Source organism: Centrocercus urophasianus, unplaced genomic scaffold (assembly GCF_019232065.1).
Source record: "Centrocercus urophasianus isolate 14NV4802_14NV808 unplaced genomic scaffold, USGS_Curo_1.0 seq_17, whole genome shotgun sequence".
NCBI lineage: Eukaryota > Metazoa > Chordata > Aves > Galliformes > Phasianidae > Centrocercus > Centrocercus urophasianus.
Window position 1 is genome coordinate 6,479,478 of NW_024884722.1, and position 24,293 is coordinate 6,503,770.

General features: G+C 39.9%; 1 protein-coding gene across 1 annotated transcript in view; it reads left to right on the forward strand.

Annotated features, from left to right (window-relative positions):
• The window catches only part of HSPA12A (heat shock protein family A (Hsp70) member 12A), a 49,295-nt gene that overhangs the window by 18,791 nt on the left and 6,211 nt on the right, over positions 1 to 24,293 (forward strand). The window contains exons 4-9 of the mRNA XM_042818189.1: positions 288 to 474; positions 1,377 to 1,481; positions 3,736 to 3,852; positions 20,486 to 20,657; positions 23,331 to 23,417; positions 23,930 to 24,034. Coding sequence (XP_042674123.1) covers positions 288 to 474; positions 1,377 to 1,481; positions 3,736 to 3,852; positions 20,486 to 20,657; positions 23,331 to 23,417; positions 23,930 to 24,034 — 773 coding nt within the window. The remainder of the gene's footprint in view (positions 1 to 287; positions 475 to 1,376; positions 1,482 to 3,735; positions 3,853 to 20,485; positions 20,658 to 23,330; positions 23,418 to 23,929; positions 24,035 to 24,293) is intronic.

Below are 24,293 nucleotides of genomic sequence, written 5' to 3' on the forward strand. Positions count from 1 at the left end.
GCATTTCTTCAGTGCTTCTGGCATCCAAGAGGTGAAGCCCATGAGTGGGCTTTGGTTTGAGTGGCTTGTTGAGCATCATTGCTGAATCGTCTGAAATGAGACTTGCATTCCTCTCTTCTTGAATGTAAATAAGCCCATTTGTTTTGGTATTATAAGGATCAATGTAAACATATTCAGAGGGGTAAGCAGTAAGTGCAATATTCTACCACATTTTTTCTAAGAGTATCTGAATTTTTCTGCTGCTGTAAGCATTAATATCACTTATTGAAGCTCTTTCACTTGAACAGACGATGGGAAGGTGGAGATCCAGGTGTATCCAACCAGAAGACACCAACTACTATCCTCTTAACACCAGAAAGAAAGTTTCATAGCTTTGGGTACGCAGCGAGAGATTTCTACCATGACTTGGATCCCAGTGAATCGAAGCACTGGTTGTATTTTGAGAAGTTTAAGATGAAGCTACATACCACTAGTGTAAGTAATAACTAACACTCTTTAATAATTCTGTGTTTACAGCTCAGGTCATCTTGCTGTGGAGAGAGCTGTATATCATATATATATATATGTGTGTGTGTGTGTGTGTGTTTAGATCTGTTTCGAGAGTAAATAAAGTAAATGAAAATGTCAGTTAATATATTCCAATTCATTTTGCTTCTCGATGCGTTTGGCGAGTGTGTTTTGCTTGTATTCATTGTAGGTCTCAGAAGCTCAGTATCTGCATCCCTACTTTTCCTGGCTGAAATTCTTAGCTGTGCAGGGAATCTGCATGAGGTCAGTTTGTTTTGGAGAATTTATTCAGAGAGCAGAAATGGAATATAAGAAGCAGACTGATCTCGTATGCACAGGAACAAATTGGCCCAGAGTTCTTCGTAGTAATTGCAAGTGGAAATCATGTTGTTAATTTGACATTACTCCTAATAATTATATGTTGATCTTTCCACTAAACCATTCTAGATTTCTGGGGCCAGGCCAGTACTTTCTGCTTTGAGGTGGGTGTTTGTTGGTTTCATGTGTTGGTGGGAAGCCAAAAATGCGTGCTTTTAACTCTTGATTTGGATGAAATATCTTTCATATGCAGCTTGCAGCAATTAATTACAGATGCGTTTTATTGTAATTATTTAATACTTATTCTGTTTTACTCTCTCTGCCTGCAGTTATTTTTAGACGCAGTAGATGTTTAAAAACAAAGCTTAAAATAAACAGCAAATGTAAGAGTCCAGGAAATTCAATTGATGAGTTAGATCCTCTCCAGAACAATTTTGTCACTTTTTCCTAGCCAGGTGGATAAAGAAGAATTCCCTTTCCTCAGGCAGTGAGAATTCATCTTATGTTTACCTTTTCCTTTGAATAACTTCCAGTTATTTTCTTTCATGTAGAATCTTACCATGGAGACGGACCTGACAGCTGCAAATGGCAAAAAAGTCAAAGCACTTGAGATATTTGCTTACGCCCTGCAATTTTTTAAGGAACAGGCATTAAAGGTAGAATAATGCTTCCTTATCTAGATTCTCTGTATTTATCACTAGTATAAATGTGAGCATAACATTCCTAACCTTGCTGAGCTTTAACCTCAGTTGTATTTGATGTAAACAAAGCAAGGCAGCTGTAGAAACTCTAGGCAGGCTGTGCACTCTAAAAGAGCTCTCAGTAGTCCTGTGGTGATTTCCTCTTGCACAGGGGGAGCTTGGTTCAATAACAGTAATAAGTTCTGAGTATCTTCTGTAGGGGATAAAACTTCTCTGTTGTTGCGTTGCTTTTTTTGTTGTTGATTTGTTTTTATCATTAAAAATGTTGATTTGAAGTGAAATCTTAGAAGTGCAGGAGCTGCAGCTCATTGTTTCACTCAGTCTGCATTTTTAACTTGCAAAGAAGTAAATTTGAGACTGGATTCTGGTCTTGCCCCCCACGCTTCTGATGCTGGGACAATTCAATGTTGAGCATTCTCAAATTTCTCTCTCACGTTGAAGAGTAGCACCATGAAACACAACTGGTTGGGCACCTTCCAGTCTCTGCAGTCCCAATCTGACATTGTTTTAGTGACTGATCGTAGGGAAGTCAGGTGAGCCGGATTTATTTTGTGACAGGAAGATTATGAAAAGCTGATTCACAGTTTGGTGAGTTGAATTTTCAATGTCACTCTCCACAGTTATGACTTGCTAGTTAGCATGGTGGGAGCAGTATGATTTCACTATTGCAGTGATCTGTGTAGGCTACTTGGTGTGGCTAAGAGGTTCAGTATATTTCAGTATATTATATTATTTTAAGCTACTATTTCGGGTGTTGGTAGGGAACTGCAAAATATTCTGCATTTTCCATTTCCTGGTGAAATGTTACAATGCTCACTTGTAATCTTATCCTTGGGTCACGAGATTGAATTTGTTACTCTCTTGTGAAATACATGTCTCCAGTAAATAGTTTTTAGATTTAAGGTCTCATGTAAACAACCAGTTGTGAATTTAGTGTACATCAGTTTCAGATGTGCTACTGTATACAGCCAACATGTAGTAATTTCTAGGCCAAATCACAATCCTAAGCAGTGCTTGCATGAAATTAGCCCTGTTGATGTAAAGGTAACCTACTTTTCTGAATGGGATTAATTTATTCTGCCTTTATGGTCGTAAAGGAACAATCAAATCATTACTGCTCAAAATAATTATCTTTTCTAAGACTGTTGGAATTGTATTGAATAGTCAGTCACAGACTTGTACCCATGCATTCATTGCCTGGGGAAATGTTTAGTGAATATGAATCCCCCATAGTTGCTGTGCTGCCTGTTCTGGGCTGCATCCTTACTTGGTGTCAATATAACATCCCTGTGATTTGTGAGTTCATGCTGTTGCTTAGGACTATGATCTGTCCATACCGACTGCCCTGAGCAGTATAGAGGTCCTGCTTTTCTACCAGATTCTTAAACTGCAGTATAACTAAGCAAACGCAACACCTTGGCACAGCACACACAGAAACATATTTTACATTCTAAAGGCCTGTTGTTCACCTTTATGAAGCTTTCCCTGTTTGGATGGAGATTTAGATAGGACATATGGTAATGACATTTTACTTGGAACCTTTCCCAAAACATGTCAGTATATCACCTAATTTGCAAATGCAATACAGACTTTCCTCGTTTTAATGGGGAGGGGAAGAACAATAAAGTAACTAAACTACTCCTCAGTGCTTGCTTAAAGTAAAATTTTCAAGGAGCAATCACTTGATTTTTTTTTTCTTTTAAGACTTCAGCTGTAACTTTGCCTTGTTAACCGAGTTGTAAAAGTTTAATTCACGTGTGAGTGCTTTATAAAGGAGTCATTGAAAAATCTGGATTGTAAAACTTAATGTTCATCAATGCTTCTGATATTTTTCTGTGTATTAATCCAGATGTAAGCATGAATTCTTCAAACTAGCTGCAAATCCCCCACTATGACTACGAGTATACGTAAACATTCTCTAGTATTCAGCAGTGCACATGCTGCTTTTGGAAAAAGTAACTTTTCTATTTCATGTTAAGTAGTAAACTTTTCTGTGGGCCTCCTTCAGAAAGTGTCAGCCCTAATCCTAGCTGTTGGCACAGTGAAGCATTCTTGAAAGGTTGGTAATAATTTAAATATTTGGATTTGTAGCATAGGTGTAGCAGAAAAAGGATTGAAAAGAGTTTCTGTTGCTGGAACCTGCAGAAAATATTTTCTTACCAAGTTGACGCCCATCAGTTTACATTCACCTCTGTTTCTCTTTATTTAGGAGCTCAGTGACCAAGCAGGTTCAGACTTTGAAAATACTGAAGTAAGATGGGTTATTACAGTGCCTGCTATTTGGAAGCAGCCTGCGAAGCAGTTTATGAGACAAGCTGCCTACAAGGTAAGGTTACAGAGTGAGCTTAAAAATACCCTTTAAAGCCTTACTTGATAGGCTAAATGTTAAACTGTATTTGGGACAATTAGCATGAATATAAAAAACATAAACTAGTCAGGAAAAACAGTTGGGCTAGAAACATTGAAAGAGAATTTAGCTCAACAAAGCAGTGGCTTCACACCATATGTATTCACATTTTAAATGCCTTTTTATGTATTTGCTTTTGTGTATTGGTGTCCCTCACTGCAGACTGATATTTTAGTCATCTTGTACCTGATATTCCTGCTGAATTTAGTGCACGTGGAACAGATGCAGTTTTGAGACCAAAGAGAAAGCTGATGTAAAACAGTGGACATAGTTTTGTTTTGTTAATTTCTTTAGGTCATCACAGGCTTTTTTCAAATAAGGAAAAAATAAGGAAGAGTAGGGAAAGCTTAGACCCTCCACAGTAGGGACTTCTTTTTTCTGTTCCCATTTTCCCACAGTAGGAATGAAAAGACCATGTCCAGATAGTCTGGACATAAAATTAAATAAAAATGTTATTTTCACCAGTAGGAGTTTATCAGCATTTGACCCTTTCCCCTCCCCTCTAAGCCCCCACAGTCATGCATATTCCATATCGCATTTGCTTTATTTCAAATTCAGTTTCTGTCTCTGATAGACTCGATGCGTGCATTCTTCTTTTCATCAAGATACTCACGTTGCATTTTATTTTACTTATTTTCTGTCACAGACTTGCATAACCCATTGGCAGCAGATACGTCATGTGTGGTTTGTGAAACATGTAGCAGTTTGTGTGTAATTTGCAGAGTGCTCCTGGAAAGCACCCGGAATTTTTTTAACTGTTCCTGACTATCTCTAATGTTGAGCAACATTTTTCTTAACAGTCTTTATTGTGGGATTGCTAATGCTAGTGCCAGAAGCAAAACATTCTTAAAGTTCTGATGGAAGGACACGGTTGTAGGTAAATCTGAAACACTAGAGACCCATTCATTATCTCTGTATATTGTTGTCTGCCTGCTGTCTGTGTGCATGTGTGCTCGTAAAACGGGAGCTGTGTAAGGAGCAGGGCAGAGAGAGGTAGATCTCTTGGCATTTCTCATTTGTGGCACAATGGAATGTTGTTGATTAGTGTCTGTGTCTGTGGTTTTGTCTGTGATTGTGTTCTTCTATTGGCAAGCTTGATAAATAGCAAGGCCTGACAAGGCCTTTAACTCAGGGTGTGTGATCATTTACAGGGAAAAAAAAGCATCTAGGGAAGTAATTGTATGTTTACTTGACACAGTTGATATTTATAGGAAAGGGGACAAAGACAGAAATGCAGAAAACTGAGAGTTCTACTTTAGCATTCAGTCTTCAGATTCCTATTGCAGGATCCAGCATGTGTTTCAAACCAGTGCATGCTGACAGAGCAGAAGTTCCAGCCCTTGGTGTTAGCTATCGAAGCACACAAGTGTCATGAAAGTAAGAGCTTGTGTTCATGAGAGTAATTGGAGCACTGAGTAGAGAACAGCGTTGAAAAGGCAGTGGTAGAAACCTTGTTGCTGAAAACATGCTGAGGTACAATTGCTTCTTGATAGTGGGAAATGAAATGAGGTGTGGGCAATTGCTTGGGTAATCTGTGGCAAGTGATGTAACTCTGAGAGAACAAAAATACTGATGACTTCAGTCTTTAGTTCCCAGTGCTACCAAAATGCTACGTGGTTGTTAGGCAAATCTAAATATTACATGGAGTTACGAAGGTCAAGTACAGTGGTGTAGGTCTGCTTCTGCTCTCAACATCTATCAGCTGTTGTCCGGCCTGCAATCTCAGTGCATTTCTGACATCCACTCATCATTGTCTTGCCTTAAACAAAACACTTCCTGGAACTGTTAGTCTGTTTGAGGGCTCCCACAGCTCTCCCTTCCAGATGCTGTGCTGTTTTGTCATTCCAAGGTATAATCTGGGTGTTCCTTTCAGCTCACAATTCTTCCTCTGACCTGCCATCCAGCCTACCAAAGTCTTGCTAATTCTACCTGCATAACAGCTTTTCATGTCTGTGCGTAATTCTGAGCTCTCATCGAAGTTGTCACTGATTTTGTATCTCAGTTATTGCAACATCATTTTCGTGGCTTTGGCAACTGTAATCGGCCTCTTTTGCATCCCTTTAGAATGCTGCCACTAACGGGTTTTGTCACTTCACGTTTGACAGGGAGTCAACCTGCATTTGCCTCCTTCACCTGTGTCATTTCAGACATAAGCTGCATGTCCTGGCCACAAGTGTCTATAATGCTAGCTCATTTTCCTCCTCCGAAACCCTCTCTAAAATGCATATTCTGTCACGCCTACAAAAATGTGACAGTGAGTGAACTACTGAGATGGGAAAACTGCTCTGCACTGCTTCTTGCTGTTACCCTGCCTGCGCTATTTGTATTCATCTGTTGTACTTTTCATATTCTTAACTCCTTTTCTTCATACTTGAATTGCTACCTCTGCGAAGCAGACATTTATTCTCATTTGTTTTGCTCTCTGGGACCTCTCAAAAGATTAAGTTTGGTAGGCTGTAGAGATCTTCATGTCTTTACAGCCTCACTTTGTGAATTGAAGTAGCTTTGTTTCTGGATAATAGTCCACAGACACTTCTTGCTGTTCTGTGCATCCAGAAAGCTCTAAAGCCGTGTGACTGCTGTTGAGGTCTGGTCACGCCGGGAGAGAGCTCTGTGGCAAGAGTGGAGCATGTCATCTCTGTAGGATCCTAAAGCATGTCTGCAGATTTTAGGGTTCATTGCATCTGACTCTTAGGATGCATCAGTCAGGTTTCCCATTGTCCTCACCATGAAATACATAGGGCATCATAAACAGTGTTCACTTTCCTTGTTTCTGTATTCTAGTTCTTCTGTTGCAAATACTTTGCTTTACTGTAGTCTGTCAGAAGCTGTGAGTTTACCAGTCTTAGAAGGATTCCCATTCTCCTGAAGAATTTGCATTGTGAGAAATTAATCCTAATGACTGAAATGCTTTCTTATTTTGGTGAGTTTGGCAGTGTGGTCCAGTTGGATAGCATGTGGGAGGACTCCATCCCACTCACCCAGCTGGGACCTGCTCTTATTCTTGTTCTCAAAGAAGGAGGGACTGCCAAATGCATCGCGCCGTGCTGTGGCAGAGGTTTAGACCTCACCATGGAAGAGAGCTTAGGCAGGCCGCTTCCTGCTTATGAACATTCAGCCTTAGTAGTGAATATGGACACAAAGCCAGGATCCCACCTGCGTGTCATCTGAGGTCTTATGGACACAAGAGAATTCAGTGTTCTGTTGGTCCTGGATTACTGATGGTCAAAAATAAGTGTCTGCTAGTGGGAAGATGAAACTCTGAAAGTATTCAAGACCACTTGTATAGAAATCTGTGGAATGCTGGTAGGTGGGAATATTTGGTTCAGTCTTAACAGCACTTTGTTGTCTTAACATATTACTTACTATAAGCAGCAAATTTAATCCCTTTTCCAAATGAAATTCAGGCACTGTGGATTGTTTATCAGAGGGACACAAGATCCGATATTCTTGGCAGAGTCTTTCTTTTTAGTGAAGGCATTCTTACAGCTCGTGTTTCAATACAAATTCTTCAGACACAGCAAGCATGGAGCAGAATCTACAGACCGGAATTTCTTTGATGTGCCAATAGAAATAAAGTTTTAAGGGAGAATTTGGAGTTTGAGAGAATTATGCTGGTGCAGAAGCTGTAAAATAGAAAAGCAAAATATGGTATATCAAATGCACTCAGGGCAGACCAAGGGAAAGGGAAAGATGATGCTTTTTCATAAGCTTTCCTGAAATACTTATAGTCTTACAAACATCGGTCTGTTGGTTTACTCAGAGATAATTTAGCATCTTTTCTTCCACTATGAGCTGTTGGTTTTGAAATGAAGTTTCAGGGCTCTTAAGTAGATTTATATTCCAATTACAAATAGCAAATAAAATTGTTTGCGTGTTAAGCTTGTATAAACAAACAGGCAATCTAGATTGTAGGATTAATTGTGTGAGCCTGGAATTGTAGGGGATTTTTTTTAACTGGCTCTTACACTGAATATTTATTGGTGTCAATGTGGAATGAACATGATGAGAATTATTATCACATTGTCTTTTGGCTTACATTACATTGCGCTGATCAGTACTAGCTTGCTCTGTAGGAATCTTCTTAGAAGAGTAAACAAATCTGTAAAGAGAGTAACTTGGTGGCACAGAATCTCTCACCAGTATAAGTGTGAATACCTTGGAATGTAGCAATAAATAGCGAAGCTTGAAAGAGTTTTAAATGGATTATATCATATCAAAAAGAGATGCTACAGGGAAAACAAAAACAAACAACCAAAAAAAACAACAACACAAAACCACTCCTTCCAACTGCAAAGCGAGATTTTAGGATTTTAGGAGGGGCAGTGGGAACAGTGAGCAATATGGAGAATATTGCAACACCTTTTTCCTGTGTATAAATCCCACAGCCTTGTTTAGATCGTGAGCCTATGACTGATGTGGCCTCAAAAGGATATTACTGAACAAGAATAGATTCAGAACAGAATAGTTCTGCCAGTACACCTGGAAAGTGTGAGAACTATGTGAGAACTCAAAAACCACTCTCAGAAAAGACTGGTACTGTTAAGATTAAAACGGAAATGTGCTATATGCAGAAACCCAGAAACATTTTGCATTTTAATCTCCAACCAGTGTTTTGTGTACCATTAATTAATATTGTCCTTGTGCACAACTTCAAGCAAAAAATATTTTGCTAAAATAGCAGGAAATCTGTTAAAGGCAACAATTTTCTTCCAGATGAAAATGTAGCAGTTGCTTATTACAAACAGTTGGGTGCTGAGCACTTCTGCAAGAGCTGATACTCAGGCTGAGCTCAATATGTATACTGTCATATTTTGTGAACAGGCTGCGAGTCTTCGAGTATCAGGATTTAATCAGCATCCAAACATAATGTCCACAGTGAGCTTTGATGCAGACAACAGTGTCAAGATGGTCCTGTGGAACGTCACTTTCTAGATATCACGATATCTTCACAGTGATGTTTCAGGCTGAGTAAATTTTGGTTTGAACCAGTGTTCCTACATAATGATGCTTGCATTTATTCTTAGTTAGGATATTTTTGGAGGAAAAAAAAAAAAGATTTTAGATTCTGTCTGTCTTGAAATTGGTTAGGAAGAGCAAGGAAGCCGTGCTTCCGGCTGAAATGAATGAGACACTGGCTTAAAAGGGCTCCCTTCGAGCTGCCTAGGTGGGCTCCGCTTTGTAAATCTCTGGAGGATTTATGTAATAAAAATAGCACACTTTATTTTTTTGTGCTTTTCTCTGAGATGTGTTTGTTCTGTTGTCACGTGTTTTTCTACCTTTTGGAAAGCACTTAGTTATTTATTTATTTGTTTGTTTATTTATTTTCATTTTAGGGAAAGGGAGAAAGAAGACAGTAAAATAGTTGCGGTCCTCCTGGCTTGTATCGCAGTTGGGGCTGTCCTCTGAGGGGGACTCACAGAGGCAGGAAGCTGAAGACAATAGAGATGTCAGAACAGATAAGGAGGTTGTGCTTATTGAGAGCCATAACTGTGTAAACTGAAAATATAACTGGTGAATGAGTGGCTTTAATTAAAGGACAGTAAATGCATTACTGCATCTGTCACGTTAGTTAGCGTAGTTCTGCTTCTCCAGTCGAGCGAGACATGCTGAGATTTTAGAAACCCCTGGCAGTGTTGACCCAGAGGCAGCAGCAGCTGTGCCTAGCTGCTCTGTCAGGATTTTTATAAGAACAGCAAGAGAAATGAGTTAGGGCCCTTTTCCACCATATATGGAGATGGTAGTGGGAGCAACAGCCCTGTGCTGGGCTATTTACAGGTTCCTGAAGTAGCACCGGGCTCCTTGCCAGCATCTGCTACCTAAACCAGCCGTTGGTGTGGAGTGGCGAAACTGCCTGCATGTTGGGCCCAGCCTGCAGGCACTGAGCAGTGCTGATGGAAAAACGGAGGGACCTAAAGTTCTTCTTAAATGCAGGCTGTGAGCCTGAACATGCTCTTACTGTTCTGTCATTTCCTCTCTTGATGTGATTTAAAAAGACAGCTAAAGAGCCTTAACCTGTTTGATATCTGATTTGAAGCTGAGCTTTTTCTTTTAAGTATAGTCTGTTTTTTGGCATGTAGTGCACTTACAGCTGAAATTTGTTTGTGTGTAGGCACAGCTCAACAGACTTCCTGTGAACTGCATAAAAAGCAAATAGTATTCAGGCAAAAGCAGAAGCGAGAAGCTGGTGAAAGCATGAAAACAGTACTTAGCAAAGGCAGAAGTGTGTTACGTATCAAGCATCCTGATTACTTGTAGTGCCTGGGGTTCTGCTGAGTCCATGCTTTCACTTTTGTGGTATTAAGATCTTCTTAATCATAAGGATTAAGATGTTTATGAAGTGATATATTTGGAAGGATTCTGCATCTTGTAGCAATGATTAATCAAGGAGCAAATATCTACACAGTGGGAGCTCAGCACAGTGGGAAATGTGTACTAATTGATCTCAGTTTACACATTTTAATTACCTAGCCAGGTCTACATGAAGGTGCAGGCACTTGACAAAACCATCTGCTAATCCAGCTCTGTAATGTTTTGATTGTCCACGGCTGAGGCACAAGTTGGAATTTTTGCAGCTTTTCATTTTGCAAGTAAAGCAGGTTTTTGTAGCATTCTAGGTATGAGCAGATAAACAGATTAGTGCCTGCCATGCAAAGTATGTAGCTTCCTTGAATGCAGGCTCTTTGCTCTAGTAGTTCTCCCTGTAAGGTAGAATCTCCATTATGTGAAGAAAGGAGTGCTACGCTCAACATGTGTTTCTTAGGATCTTAGAAATTGCCTGGAAGGACCCTGAAGCTAAGAGAAATAGGTGGAAATCAGAATCTTCCCTCCATGTAGAGGAAAGACTGTGCTATGTGGATGTTTCCAGTCAAAAGATGAAAATGGCCAGCTGAGAGATTCTAAACTACAGTGGGGAGCTTAGTGGGAGACTGCTGCAAGGCTGCAAAACAATTGTAAATCAATAGGGGCTGGTCTGAAACTACTGGTTAGGATTACTTATAATATATCTGTAGGAAAGCCAATGAAAGAAGATAATTGATCTGTCGAAAAGACATCTTAAGTGCTAGTATTTCATTACAGGAGAAGGAGTAATAGAAGCTGAATTTGGAAACTATGCTTAAAAATGTCAAAATCAGAAAGCCTAAGGTAAAAAATAAGATGCAACTAACAAAACAGCTCAGTGAGAGCCACTTGTGTCCGTAATAAAAATCAGCCTGAGACATAAGGACTTACATCTGGGGTTATTTTGAAACAAATGGAATGGGAGAACGTTGACACACCGGGCAGATATTTAAAAAGGACAGTCAGGCTTCTCTGTTGTGGTAATCAGTACATGCCCACGGTACTAAAGGCATTTGTGAAATGATACAATATGAAAAATTGAAAAGCTTATGAGAATTTGATGGCTTAATTTTTCTAATGCATGCTAGTCATAAAAATTGCAATTAATGTCCTCTGCATCTGAGGGAATAAAATCCGGAAAAAAAATCCTGATGATACCACTTGGTGATATGCTTTCATTTAGTGTTTAAGTGGGATCTGTTGCAACAAGCATTTGGGGGCAGGCTGCAGAAACATCACCCTAACGTTGCTTCAATGACTCAGTGGTCCCACTGACCTTCCATCAGGCTGTCAGCACAGCCTCTCCATCACCAAATTGCCGTTCAGTAACGTGTGAGTCACATTCAGCTACAGAAGCAAGGTATATGGTATAAAGAATGGAAATGTACAGGTAAGCCATCTGAAGCAGCTGTACGCTGAACAGGGTAACAACAACCTCAGGCAAGATAAATTGAGGCAGTCTCACCATGCTTAGCAGAGGCATTTATCTGCATAAGACAGCCAAGCCATCTATAACAAATCCCTTCATCTAATCAGTGACCACACGAATGCAGAAGTTCTGACTTTAGGCAATACTAGTCCACAAAACTCATTATTCAAAGAGCATGCTGAAAGTAAAAGTCACACTTCATTACTTCTCCAGGTGCCACATTTGTCTTCCTGCTTTTCAGAATGGGATATTGCCATGGTTTCTGAACAGCTGTTAGGAGGAAGCACTGTTACCGATTCTGCTTTTTGTTTTCAGGGGAATAGTTTTATTAATAGAGTAGGAAATAGAAATAAAGTATGAAATAGATTCTCCTGTGGTCTTCTGGTTCTCTGCAGCCAAATATAAGAAAATAAATTACTTAGGAATTGAGTTTCCTTCCATGAAAAGGCAGTGAACTGAGGCATGGTGGTTTTTTTGTGCTTTAAACTCAACTTCTGCACCCTCAATACGGTGAATTTATAGTCTTCTCTGCATTTAATCTTCTCTTAGGATGACTGTGGCATAAAGCTACAGGACCTCTTAGGACAGCTCTGTTTTTTTGTTTTCAGACATAAATAGTGTAGCCTTCAGACTGTGTAAGAAATGTTTCCTTTTGATCCCAGAAGACTCTAAATTTCTCATTAAAATTACTGAACTCTGTACAGAAATAAATAAGGTCTGGAATAATTTTGGGCTTGTTCTGCTGTCATACTGTCAGATCCAAATGCTCACTGATATAGGCAGGGAATTGACACAGCATTCACAAAGGCATCCAGATGGGGTCGCAGCAAGAGCAGAGCATGGAGGCAGTCGCCTCTCTCTCCCTGCTGGCCCCCCCTTTTTTTGGTGCAGCTTAGGATAATGCTGACCTTTCGAGCAGGATGCTACTGGCTCATGTCCATCTTTTTATCCACCAGGATCCTCAAGACCTTCCCCACAAGTCTGTTGTCACTGAATTGTTGTCCCATTCTGTAGTCATCTCAGTGATTGCCCCAACCCTAGTTCAACACCTTGCCCTTGGCTGTACTGAATCTCATTAAGCCCTTGTAGGCCTGCTTGCCTGCTTTTCGAATGTGATGGAGAGTGGCTTGGCAGCCACATCAGCCAGTTCTTGGAATAAACTTGTTAATATGTATTGGTTGGTGGTGTTTACCAAACCCACTACAAGAGTTCAACTTAGAGATATTTTCTAATTGTATATCCTGATTTCCTGCAGCTCCTCAGTAAGCAGCAGTTCAGGCTTCCTGTATGAGGGCCTTAAGAAGTGCGTAAATTTTCTGTGGATTAGGTACTTTGTGTGAGCTGCTGGAATATGCTGGCACTGGGAATTCAAAAACCATTGAAATGCATACATTCTGATTCTTAAATGCAAGGGAAAGTTTTGTTTGTGTGTGTGTGTGTACATATCTGTAAGGTTTCTACTTCGTCAAGGCAGAAGGGAAGACACCTGGGTTCTCAAAGAAAGCTGTCTGTAATCTCCAAATCCCAAGGACCGTTTGAAGATGGAATTCCATTGGGATTTGTCATTCTAAGTCTTTCGTGTTTTCTAATTATGCTAATGGCAAGTGTACAAATGAGAATTATTCCAAGAGTCTCTTCCAATTTAGTGTCCCTTTCTTTAAACTGATTGGCTTTTATGTTTGTTGTCTTTCATGATTTGTATTTCCTTTGGCTGCAAAATGAAGTTACTGCTGTTCACTCATAACCTGAGTTTTCACTTCTCTCTCAAGTAGTTTTCTCATGCAGAGATGAGAATCTCTGTCCTAGCAGATTACTATAAGATGGAGAAATGTACACTGAAGGAATTCTGTAGCTGTGATAATTATCCATTATGTTTTCACTTGTGAAATACAAAATACAATCAGTGCGAGCAGATCTGAATAGGACAAAGGACAGCCTGTGCCACAAACCTAGTTTTAGGGCAACAGACTACAATAGTTTGAAAATATATGCATTTTTTAACATATATTTGCATATATGCATAGCAAATAATGTTTAAGAGAAAGCAAAATGTGCTTGGTTCTGAAAAGCAGCAAGTAGCTCTATGATAGTGTAAGTATCAGATCTTTATAGAATCAATTATCACTGAAACATTGGGTTGACTATTTAAAAAAGAGAAAGAATGGGGGGAAAAAATCAATTCTCTGTTTTCATCTAGGCACTTAAAATCCAAGGATAAATTTTCCAAAGCAGCAAAGCTCCCAGTGGCTCCTCCTGCTGTCTTTGCCTAAACCAGTCACTGTGCTGTGGTACCTATAGGAATCTGGGTGCATTTGAATGTTCTGTTTTCTTTGTGGCTGCAGAGCAATTTTAAGAACCTGTCTTTGAACCAATAAGTTGCCTGAGCTAAAGGTGCTGCCTGACCTCCCTCTGCTGTGTTTATTCATGAGTTGCACGCTGCACTGCGGTACTCTCGTTGTTCCTGAAGACTAATGGCAGAGCATTGGTCTGTGATGATGGCATAGTGATTTTCAGACTGGTCTTTCATGAGTCTTCCTTAAGTGTTAAGGCTGAAGGTCTATCAAAACTGTACAAACTGTATTTTTGATGCAGTCAAAATGACATCCTCTAGCCTCACTCCCTGTCAACCCAGCTCCTTGTGCTTCTGAGTAACAATACTGAGGCTCATTTCTCATGTTGCTCATCTTTCCTGGCATTCTCTGCCTTAATTAGGTCTCAGTCATCTATTTGTGACATCCTAATTTGATGCCATAAAACTGGAGAAAGTGCTAGCTAGTGAAAAAGGAGGAGGATTAGAGAAGAGCTTGCTTAGTGAGGCACTAAGTGGCTGGTGTTATCATGAATCTGTTAACACAATGAACTGATTAGTTTAAACAGTGAAATTTCACGAGGCTCTTAATTTCCTACTGCTGTTTTGTGTTGCCTGGATGGAGTCACACAATACTTTCTTCGTGCAGGCTGCATAGTGCTTAACTTGCAATCATAGCTTTCCTATTGTTACTAATTATAATAAATATCTTGGAAAATACAGAAATGTTGATGCTAATTCACAGCTTCTGTTTTTCTAGCTGAATGATGTTGTACTTTATTAGGAAATAAAGCAGGGCTTTATTTCCTAATGAGCCATATTGTCTTTACAAAGCTATTTCATGGAATCCAACTTTTCAAATTTATCTCTGGAGCCTGGAAATATGCCTTTAGTGGTAAAAACAGTTTTTAAATGTTCTTTCTGCCACCAAGAAGAGTAGATTGTTACACCCACCTAGTCTGTGCCACTGCTTCAAAAGCAAATAGAGTAACATGCTTGGTGGAGGTGGCCAACTGTGAAAGCTGCATGGAGGCCCAACACTTGAATAGCGTGGACTTCTGAAATCAGCTTCATCAATGATCCAGTTCCACCATGGAGCTGTGCCCTTGATTCCTTCAGCAGATATCTCAAGGCTCTGAAGTCCATTTTGATGGCCCCTGAAAAATCACTTCCAACCCAAGATGTTCTATGATTCTGAGACATTTAGTCTCTGTGTCTCTCCAGCTGTATAATGAGGATTCTTCTTGCACATGTTTATTTGTCCAGTTTGTTTACACTGATCTGTTCTGTATCTGGAACTGTCTTATAAAGTGTGACTACAGCGCCTATGGCACCTACACAGTACTGAACTGAACTTCAGATGATTATAAAATTTATTAAAGCAGTAAATTAGAATTCCTCCGGTCAGACCCGATTCTTTATTTCTTTTTCTGAAAGATAAAATTTAACCCACTGTGAAAATAACATAGTATATTACTCTGTATTTAGGTTATGAAGTGTTTTCCTTTACTGCCTTTCAGTGCATAAAGGACAAAGGCAGCAGTGTACCTATTTTACGGGTAGGTAACGTGAGCTGCTAAGGATACAGAGCCTGCCCAGGATCATCTGACTGGTTGCACTGCAGCAGAGTAAAAGTAAAAGCACAGTGCTTATATTTATCCAGAGAAAAAGCATTTTTAAAAATTTATGTGCGTACGTGGGAATAATTCACTGATCTCATTTAACACTGGGAGTGATGTAAAGTGGCACAGCAAATGTTACTGAAAGAAAATGAGCCTCGCGCAGATCACTTTCTCTGGTTCAGAGGACTGGATGGAGCTACTCCCCTGACCAAAGCCGTGGGATCAGAGTGGTCTCTGGCCTCCTCTTGCAGCAGCTCTGGAAGTGAACGTGAGCATTGCCTTGTAGTAGACCCAGCTGTAGTTTGCTTTGGCACTGACTCCAAATTCTCGTTAAATAGGGGTCAAGACTTCATAGACTGCCTGTGTAGATTTGATTAGCTCTAAATCTGAGGAATGCTCCTTTGTCACCTCTGTTATTTCTAATATATATGGACTCTTAACCATTTCTCTTGTATATTTTTGAGCCTTTTTTCACAGGCTGTGATGAAATTAATACATGTGTTAGCCTCATTTTTGCCATAATGAAGTTGCTCATTTTATATTACATGCATGCAGCCACATTTTGACAGATTGAAGATTTGTTATTGCCTACCTTACATAGCATTCTGATACAAGAACCACATGAATCTAATCCCATGTGCATGGAATTAAATGCATCATTTTTTTCTGTTCATATTTTTATCTCCCCAGCCCTTGCAAGAAGATGATCAAAGCAGGGCTGTGCATTTCAGATCCAAAGAAGTTAAGACCCTCCTAGAGCCAACTAGCATGGATCCTCTTTAACTTGGTCTTAACTTGGTGTGCGTCATTGTGATGCTAAAAATGTAATAGATGTTCTCCAATCTGAGCAGCCTGGTACTTTCAAGGACTGGTTGTTCATAGCAGGTGCTGCATCTCTGAAGATAGTGCTCCTAGTGGGCTTCTGGTGTGTGTATTTGGTTGACTGGATCCAGAAAAGCTCAGTAGCTAAGTTTTTTGGATAACTTTTGGGTTCTGCTTAAATTTCAGGTTATGCATTCTGTCTGTTCCACTCAAATTGGATGAATTCCCAATAGCTACACCTCAGAGGTGGGGAATTTTCATGAAGATCTGCCTCATGGCTTTCATTGCACCTTTTAGACAGACTCAAGCTCCATTCTACTCTGATGCTGACTTTAGGGCTTTACAAGTTATAATATTAAATAAAAAAAAGAAAGTGTATTGCTTTTTCTCACAGTGCATCATGGCATGTGGGGCTGGGTTTTATCGTCTTCAATCTGCAGTAGTGATGAGCCTGCATGTTAAATGAGTATCATTTAGTTCTGTGTGTATTCAGTCTGCTGTACTGAGCCACAGTCCAGAACTCAGTATTTGTAAATTCTGAGATAAATTAACACTTGGTGGAATATAGTTGAGGTCAGCTATGTCTCTCATGCAATAAGACATCTTTGGCTGCAACAGCAAAGCTGGTGTATCATGATAAGAATTCTCCTCTATCCAGATGGAAAAGTTATATGTGCTCCAGTGCTTAAGGATTTGAAGCATTCTGAGGTTTGTTGGTGGTGATGCATCTTCGTGAATGAGCAGCAGTGCACTGGCAGCAGCTCAGAGGTGTGTTTTTACTGGAGTGAGTTAAGTGTGGGAGTTGCCCTGTCATAGCATGAGGTCCTGGTGCTCAAACAGATGCACAGAGTGAGTTTGGGGCACTCTGCATCTAGTTCTTTGCTTCTTCCAGGTGTATAGCTGCAACAGTCCTCAGAAAATCACTTTTAGGAACTTAATGCTATCAAGATTTCTGTGATGAAAAAAAAAGGGAGATCTGTGATGGTTCTCCACATCTGCATTCTTTCTGCTTCCTTCATGTTCCATTGGTGAAGGCTGGATTTACACTGCAAGTGAGGAAAAAGATCTTCTCAGAATAGAGGCAGGATGTGGTCTGTTGTAAAGTCCACTGTTAATTGCCTGTGGCAAATCAGTCAGCTGCCAGAATGATCTGTGTAATAAGGCCTGAGATATTGCTCAGATCCGTTCTGATCAACCCTGTGAACTTCTAAAACTTTTCACTTACTTGCAGTGGCAAGTGGGCAGTAGTGGGCAAGGCAGATGGAATGGGACAAATGGAAAATACAGCAAATTTTGGAACTTTTACAGTTAAGATTTGTAGTGAATTCACCACCATTTCTTTGCGTTGGCTGCCTGGTACTTTTACTGCTCTTTCTCTGCATGCTTTTCCTCCTGTCCCTTTCTCCTCAGTGGTAGCAATGGGGCAGATGCTGCCTCTTATGTCTTCATCTTCCCAGACCTTGTGCTAACGTAATCTCATCATTCCTTTCTTCCCTAGCAGCATGAACCCAGTCACATTTATCTCACCTCCCCTTCTCCCACTCTGTACATTCTTTAGATATGTATATACAGTGATGTGCTATCTTGATATATGGAGAAAAATACAATGTATACAGTGTATTATATAACATCAATATTGATCTGTATGTATGTGTACATATAGATTTAGACATTACAATATATATATGTAGGATGTCTTATGTTTCATTGTACACAATTCTTGGTATGGCTATTTTCTGAGATGAAATAACACGTTCCTCGTTTTTAACTGGCCTGTCAAACTCTGTAAGGAAAGCTTTGTAACGGTAACAACAAAAAAAAAAAGCTTCATGAAATTCTATTAGGATCAACTGTGCTTTGAACTGTTAAAAACTGTCATTTCTGTTGAATGTTTTCCTCGGGAGATATTTTGAATCTGTTAAAATAGTATCTAGTCAGAAAAAGTAGCAAGAATAGCATCTGCTATACTTGGAGGGTTTGAGAACATGGATCTGAGTTCATGCTCTGCAGGTCACTGCCTTCCTCCACTGATGCAGGCTGCAATGTGAAAAGTTCTTAATACAGACTGAACTAGAGAAGAGGCAGAAGCAAATGGCTGTGTTAATAGTTTGCTGTTTTCCTTTAGCGGGACCAGCCCTGGAAAAATAAGCACCTAAATCTCCCCTTTCCCCCAGAATAGATGACTTTGTAATTAATATATTCTTTTTTTTCTTAGCTAGGAAATACCAGTGCATTTCTTATTCACGTAACTCAGTTCTTGTCATCTCTGCAAACACTTTATGATGCAGACTTTGGATTTAAATGTTCTTAGCAACAAATTATTTTTTCCCTAAAACATAGTTATTTCTTTTTGGGCACATATGACACAAGGCTTAGAATTGCTGTATCTGTGCTACTGATGTGTGCCCAGTACGTAGAGAAGACTGAAAATTGCAGCAAGGAAGGAGGGAACTACTTGTTTTCTGTGCCCACGTTGGATAAGACAAAAAGTGCTGGTCTTAAAATTGCAGCAAGAAAGGTTCAAATGAAACTTCTTACAAAATTTCCAAAGGCAAAGACAGGAAAATATTGGGATAGATTGTGTGAGCAGACTGTACATTGTTGGAATTATGTGACATGTTAGATAAACATGTGAGGAGTGACCAAGAACTAATTCATGTCTGGAGTGTTGCACCTTCCAGTGCTACCGATAAAAGTAGGAAAATGATTTCAATAAAGATGCATCTTTCTTATGTGCTGTAATAGAAAGGGAAAAATGAATCAGTAAAGGGGAAGGACTGTTTTATGCCTCCAAATTTTACCCTGGTATTGATTTTTTGGACAAGCTTTACTCTGAGTTTCTAGCCGCAGATATAGCCTGGCCATCAATAGCACGGCCCACAACGTAGCTGATGAAGGAAGCTAAGTCCAGTCCAAGCTAGCAGTCTTCCCATGTGATTCTGCCTTCGTTTGGGGATGCTCTGAAGCAAACACAATGTATATGTGTAAGTTGAAGTGAGAGTTTACTGGTAGACTGACCATGGAGACAATAGAATGTTCATTTATATTTTGATCTTTTATATTCACACACTTAACTGAAAAACCACAGCGAGCAGACCAAAAAGTTGAGCAGAAAGAGTTGAAAGAATGTAGTTATCTTTTAACAGAAAATTGTACAGTAAGGGGAAGTGAGGATGAAAGAAATGAAAACAATTTTTTTTTTTTTTGTATGTGAAGGCTGAAAATCCAGAAAGCAAATAGAAAGAATGGCAAATCATAGAATTATAGAATGGCTTGGGTTGGAAGAGACCTCAAAGAGCATCCAATTCCAACCCACTGCAATGAGCAGGCTTGCAAAAGTTAGTGAAAGTATTTTTAGGCTTTTTCTCATTATAGTTTAAGGAATGTGTCCTATTGTATTTCAATTCCTTGAAAACTGAGCATTTTTGAGCTATTATAAAACTGATTGTGCTTAAAATTTATTTTGGAATAGAGAAATGTTGATTTTAAGTCAAAAAATGCAGTACTGGCAAAGTGTATCATATATTTTAGTAAGCTGCACAGTGGGGGGAAGGTCGGTTTTGGCGAGAGCTACGTATGTCTTATATCTTCTGGGATATAAAGCAAGGCATACTAAAATTGTCACTGGGAGAAGAGACGCCAAAGGTATTTGTGACAGGAGGCTGAGCCCCTGCTAGCAGGCAGATTCATGGGTTAGTTAGGAGGTCAGGTTGTAGGCTGTTCAGCACAGGCCTCAGGAGGACTTTTTTCCTCTCTCCTCTCGTCACGCACACAGCTGCTCAGTTAGACAGCATGGTAAGTGCATGCCTACCTCCCTGCTACAGCCTGTGAAGTGGTGGCTATCCATTGTGGGCAGGATGAATCCCAGCCAAAGGCTTTTGGGGAGCAGCAGCAGCTTCTTTGTGTGTTAACTTCGAGGGTTGACCTGACTGAACCTGGGAGCTGGGGATGTGCTTGTTCTCCTGCTGGAAGGGTCTGTTAGGTGACGGGGCCTCTCAGCTCGCTTCTCTGATGGATTCTCTCTCACAGGCAGGAATGGCAAGCCCCGAAAACCCCGAGCAGCTGATCATCGCCCTGGAACCCGAGGCAGCTTCTATCTACTGCCGGAAGCTCCGCCTTCACCAGATGATAGAGCTGAGCAGCAGAGCACCTGTCAATGGCTATAGCCCCAGTGACACCATCGGAACTGGATTTACACAAGGTGCTTATCATAGAATCATTAAAGTTGGAAAAGGCCATTAAGATCATCTAGTGCAACCATCAACCCATCCCCACCTTGCCCACTAAACCGTGTTCTTCTGTGCCATGTTTCCAAGTTTCTTGAAAACCTCCAGGGATGGTGACTCCACCACCTCCCTGAGCATCCTGTCCCATAGCGTTTTCACCACAGTATTTTTCTGCCTTTATTGAAATTAATACTTCATGCTGGATCATTTTACATTTAATCTGTTGAAAACAATTAAGTGTTCAATTAGCTGCATTATTACTGGATCTCAATGAGACTTTCAGTCTGAAGTATTCTTCCAGAGTTTCAGCAGATGCTTTTTGAAGTCATCTTTGTGAAATACCATTATTTACTTTTAACACTTGGAAGAGCACGTGGTAATGGAATACAGCAATGCATTTGTCTTCTCACAGAAGAGAAACTAGATACGGCAATTCTAACTTACTGACCTGTGATCTGCTGCTCATGTTGGTGCTTTAAGACTGACTTGCAGAGATGGGCCCACAGTGTAAGTCACTTGCCAAAAAATCCTTCATCACCAGACACTTAGGCAAGGTTTAGTATCTTGTCTTAGACTGATGGGCAAAAAAAAGAAAATAGTGGACTGCTGTGGTGTATTTGTTACATAACAATTTCCTCTCCGTGTGAATTGCAGTAGTTGCACTGATGTAAGTGTTACTGTGTCAGTTTATCCCAGAGGAGTTTTTCAAAAGAATTTGCATTTCGTCATCATATTTACTAGGCCAAAATGGTACAGGCACATGGAAAATTGAGCCTGTAAAGCTATTCCTGTACTTACCAGATTGCATTTTTTCTTAGTTAGGCAAAGTCATTTCCTTGTTTTCTCCTAGCCACATCACTCCCAGCTAGCACTTGTCGGATGTGCTCAGCTTTAGGGAGGCCTGTGCAGGGCATAGTCCTTTCAAGTGCCCCTCACATTCTCCACCTTGGTCTCATCCTGCACTGTTCCACTTCCATGCACTTTTCCATCAACTTGCTTTCAGGCTGCAGGTGGATTTGCTTCTAAGAAAATAAGTAATAATAATTAAAAAAAAAAAAAAGTTCTGTGTTTGGCAAAGTTTTAAAGCTGGGCTGGGCAGAATCTGGCAGATGTTGGATTTCTGCGAGTGGAAACCATTCTCTTTCTTAATTGTGTAAGGTAAAGGCCATTGGGGATGAGAAAGGTTTATTGTCAAAATTAATGAAAATAAAGTTTGAGGGAATTAATTTGGGGTTAAAATTAAAATTTGATGAAGGCATGGCAGGTACCCAAGACCAGCTGAGAACAGATTAAGGAGGAAAACCATTTAGCTATGAACAGATGCACTCCATGGGCTGTCTTATTGCAGTGAAGTCAAAACAAAAAAAGTTACTGTTTGTTGTAAAGCCAGGTAAAGACTGGCTCTTCCATTTACTTTTAGTTCACAGAAACAAAGTGAAAGGACTCCCATTGACTTCTGTGGACTCTAGGTCCATTGCTTGGACCTCTTGCTTGTTCTGTCTTTGAATGCTGTGTGATTTGAGCTGTTGGTGTATGAGGCTGACAACTTGTCTGCATCATAGGGTGTATGGGTGAAAGCAAAGCCTCTCATCTCCTGATCATAGACACTATAGAAATGAGAACGAAAATGCATTCAACAATTTTCCTACTTCGCATATTGCAGGATGTCTGTCTTCTGTACTATTTTATATAGCACTTTTGAATGAAAGTGAATGAAAGTAATACAGGAAATGACTTGATCATCCAGTTGTACAGACTGATTGAGAAGCTTAATAGCAAAGGCTCCCACTGCTCTACTTTCTCTTTACAGACTGTTTTTCATCTTTTGAATGTCTAAGTAGAAATTAAGTCTTGTAAGCTGAAGTATTGGTGTGAGATTGTGCTTAATTTTTAATTGCTGTAAATTTAAAATATGCTGTGCCAGTGTCCTCCATGTTTCTAATAGGTCAAGTCTTAGTCAAGACATAATTTAATTGCTTATCATGGCAGCACTAGATTCTGCTTTACAGGCTGTCACAACAAACCAGGATTTTCAGAAGTAAAGGCTGAAATAGTCGCTAATCTCTTCAGTCATCTGTCTGAGTTATCAGAGGGTCAGACTTAGTGATCAGTTTGAGACTTGAGAAGTTACCAAGCTGTGAAGCAGTGCTTTTGGCTGCTTACATTGAGGCAGTATGACATCCTGAACGTCTCCAGAGGCCTTGCCCCAGCACACGAAACCAGAAGTTGCTTTTGAAAATCTTGTGTTCCCTGCCTGCCATCACAGCTCAGGTCTGCGGTGGACCAGGGCTGCCACCGTGTGGCAGAGTGTGTGCCTGAACGCGGCTGGCAGCGAGGACAGCTTCCAGCTTGTACTTGGAAGTCAGAATACAGTAACTATGAAGGATTTGCCCATAGCTTTCACACTAAATCGTTGTTTCTAATTCCAGTAGTATGAAGAAAGAACAGAAAATCTGAAAAATGTTTTTTTTTTTGCTCTTTCTAGAAGTAATGTTATAATGTTCCCCAAACCAGTGCAGTGGTTGTTCATTTGTTTTAAGAAGCAGTAAATGAGATCTGTCAGCATACTTGCACCTGTTTTCTGCACCATGTGTTATCAAATTCTTTATGCTTCGTAATGCTCAGTAATTTTCTCTGTCTCTGACTAGCTAAGGAACACGTCCGTCGCAATCGACAGAGTCGCACCTTTTTGGTGGAAAATGTTATAGGAGAAATCTGGTCCGAACTGGAAGAAGGTAGTGTCCTTTCTTGAATAAACTTTGCTTTCACTGGTTGTATAGTACTGACGAACAGAGTGTTTCTCACAAATCTGCACTGTTCTCAGAATGATTATGAGTTGGAAAACAAAGAAATAAAAGAGCATATGCAGCTCTGAGTTGCTAAAGCTAAACTGCAGTTCTGTATAGAAAGTATGGTTTATTAAGGAGATGACAGAGTATAATCCATGTTTCAAAGTACAGCTAGACTTATTTCTTCAGAATAGGCTTTGTGAATATACTGCAGTATTAATTTGGTAACCCCCTAAAGTGGACACTGCTAGCACGAGCAATTCCATTAATCCCTTTTCTTTCTGTGTTAAACCAATATCTTTCTTGATACCTAAATTTTGTGTTTACTATAAATCACTATTAATAAAGATGAAGTTTTCAGAATAGAGATTTATAACTTTGTGGAAGTCGTTTTCTCTCATTGCAATATGTCACTGTGATAATATACATCATGTTTGCCTATTCCTTTGGCAAACCAGGTGACCGTTACATCGTTGTTGACAGTGGAGGAGGCACAGTGGATATGACTGTCCATCAGATCAGGCTCCCTGAAGGACATCTTAAGGAACTGTACAAAGCAACAGGTAGATGGCACTTCCAGTGCTTGCATTTATGCAGTATTCTGTCTGTGGAGAAAATACATGTCTTTACTGATCATGATATTTCACTAACAATTCTTCCTCGAATCAGACCAGTATTCAAAATAATGTAATCTATCTGCTATCTGGACAAGGGTCACTGTCCTGGTCTGCCTTCTTTTAGTAAATTTGTGATCTTCCACTCCTTTAAGAGGTCTCTGACCAGCTATTCTGAGAAGTGCTGTGGAGGTATGAAAAGCCAAGT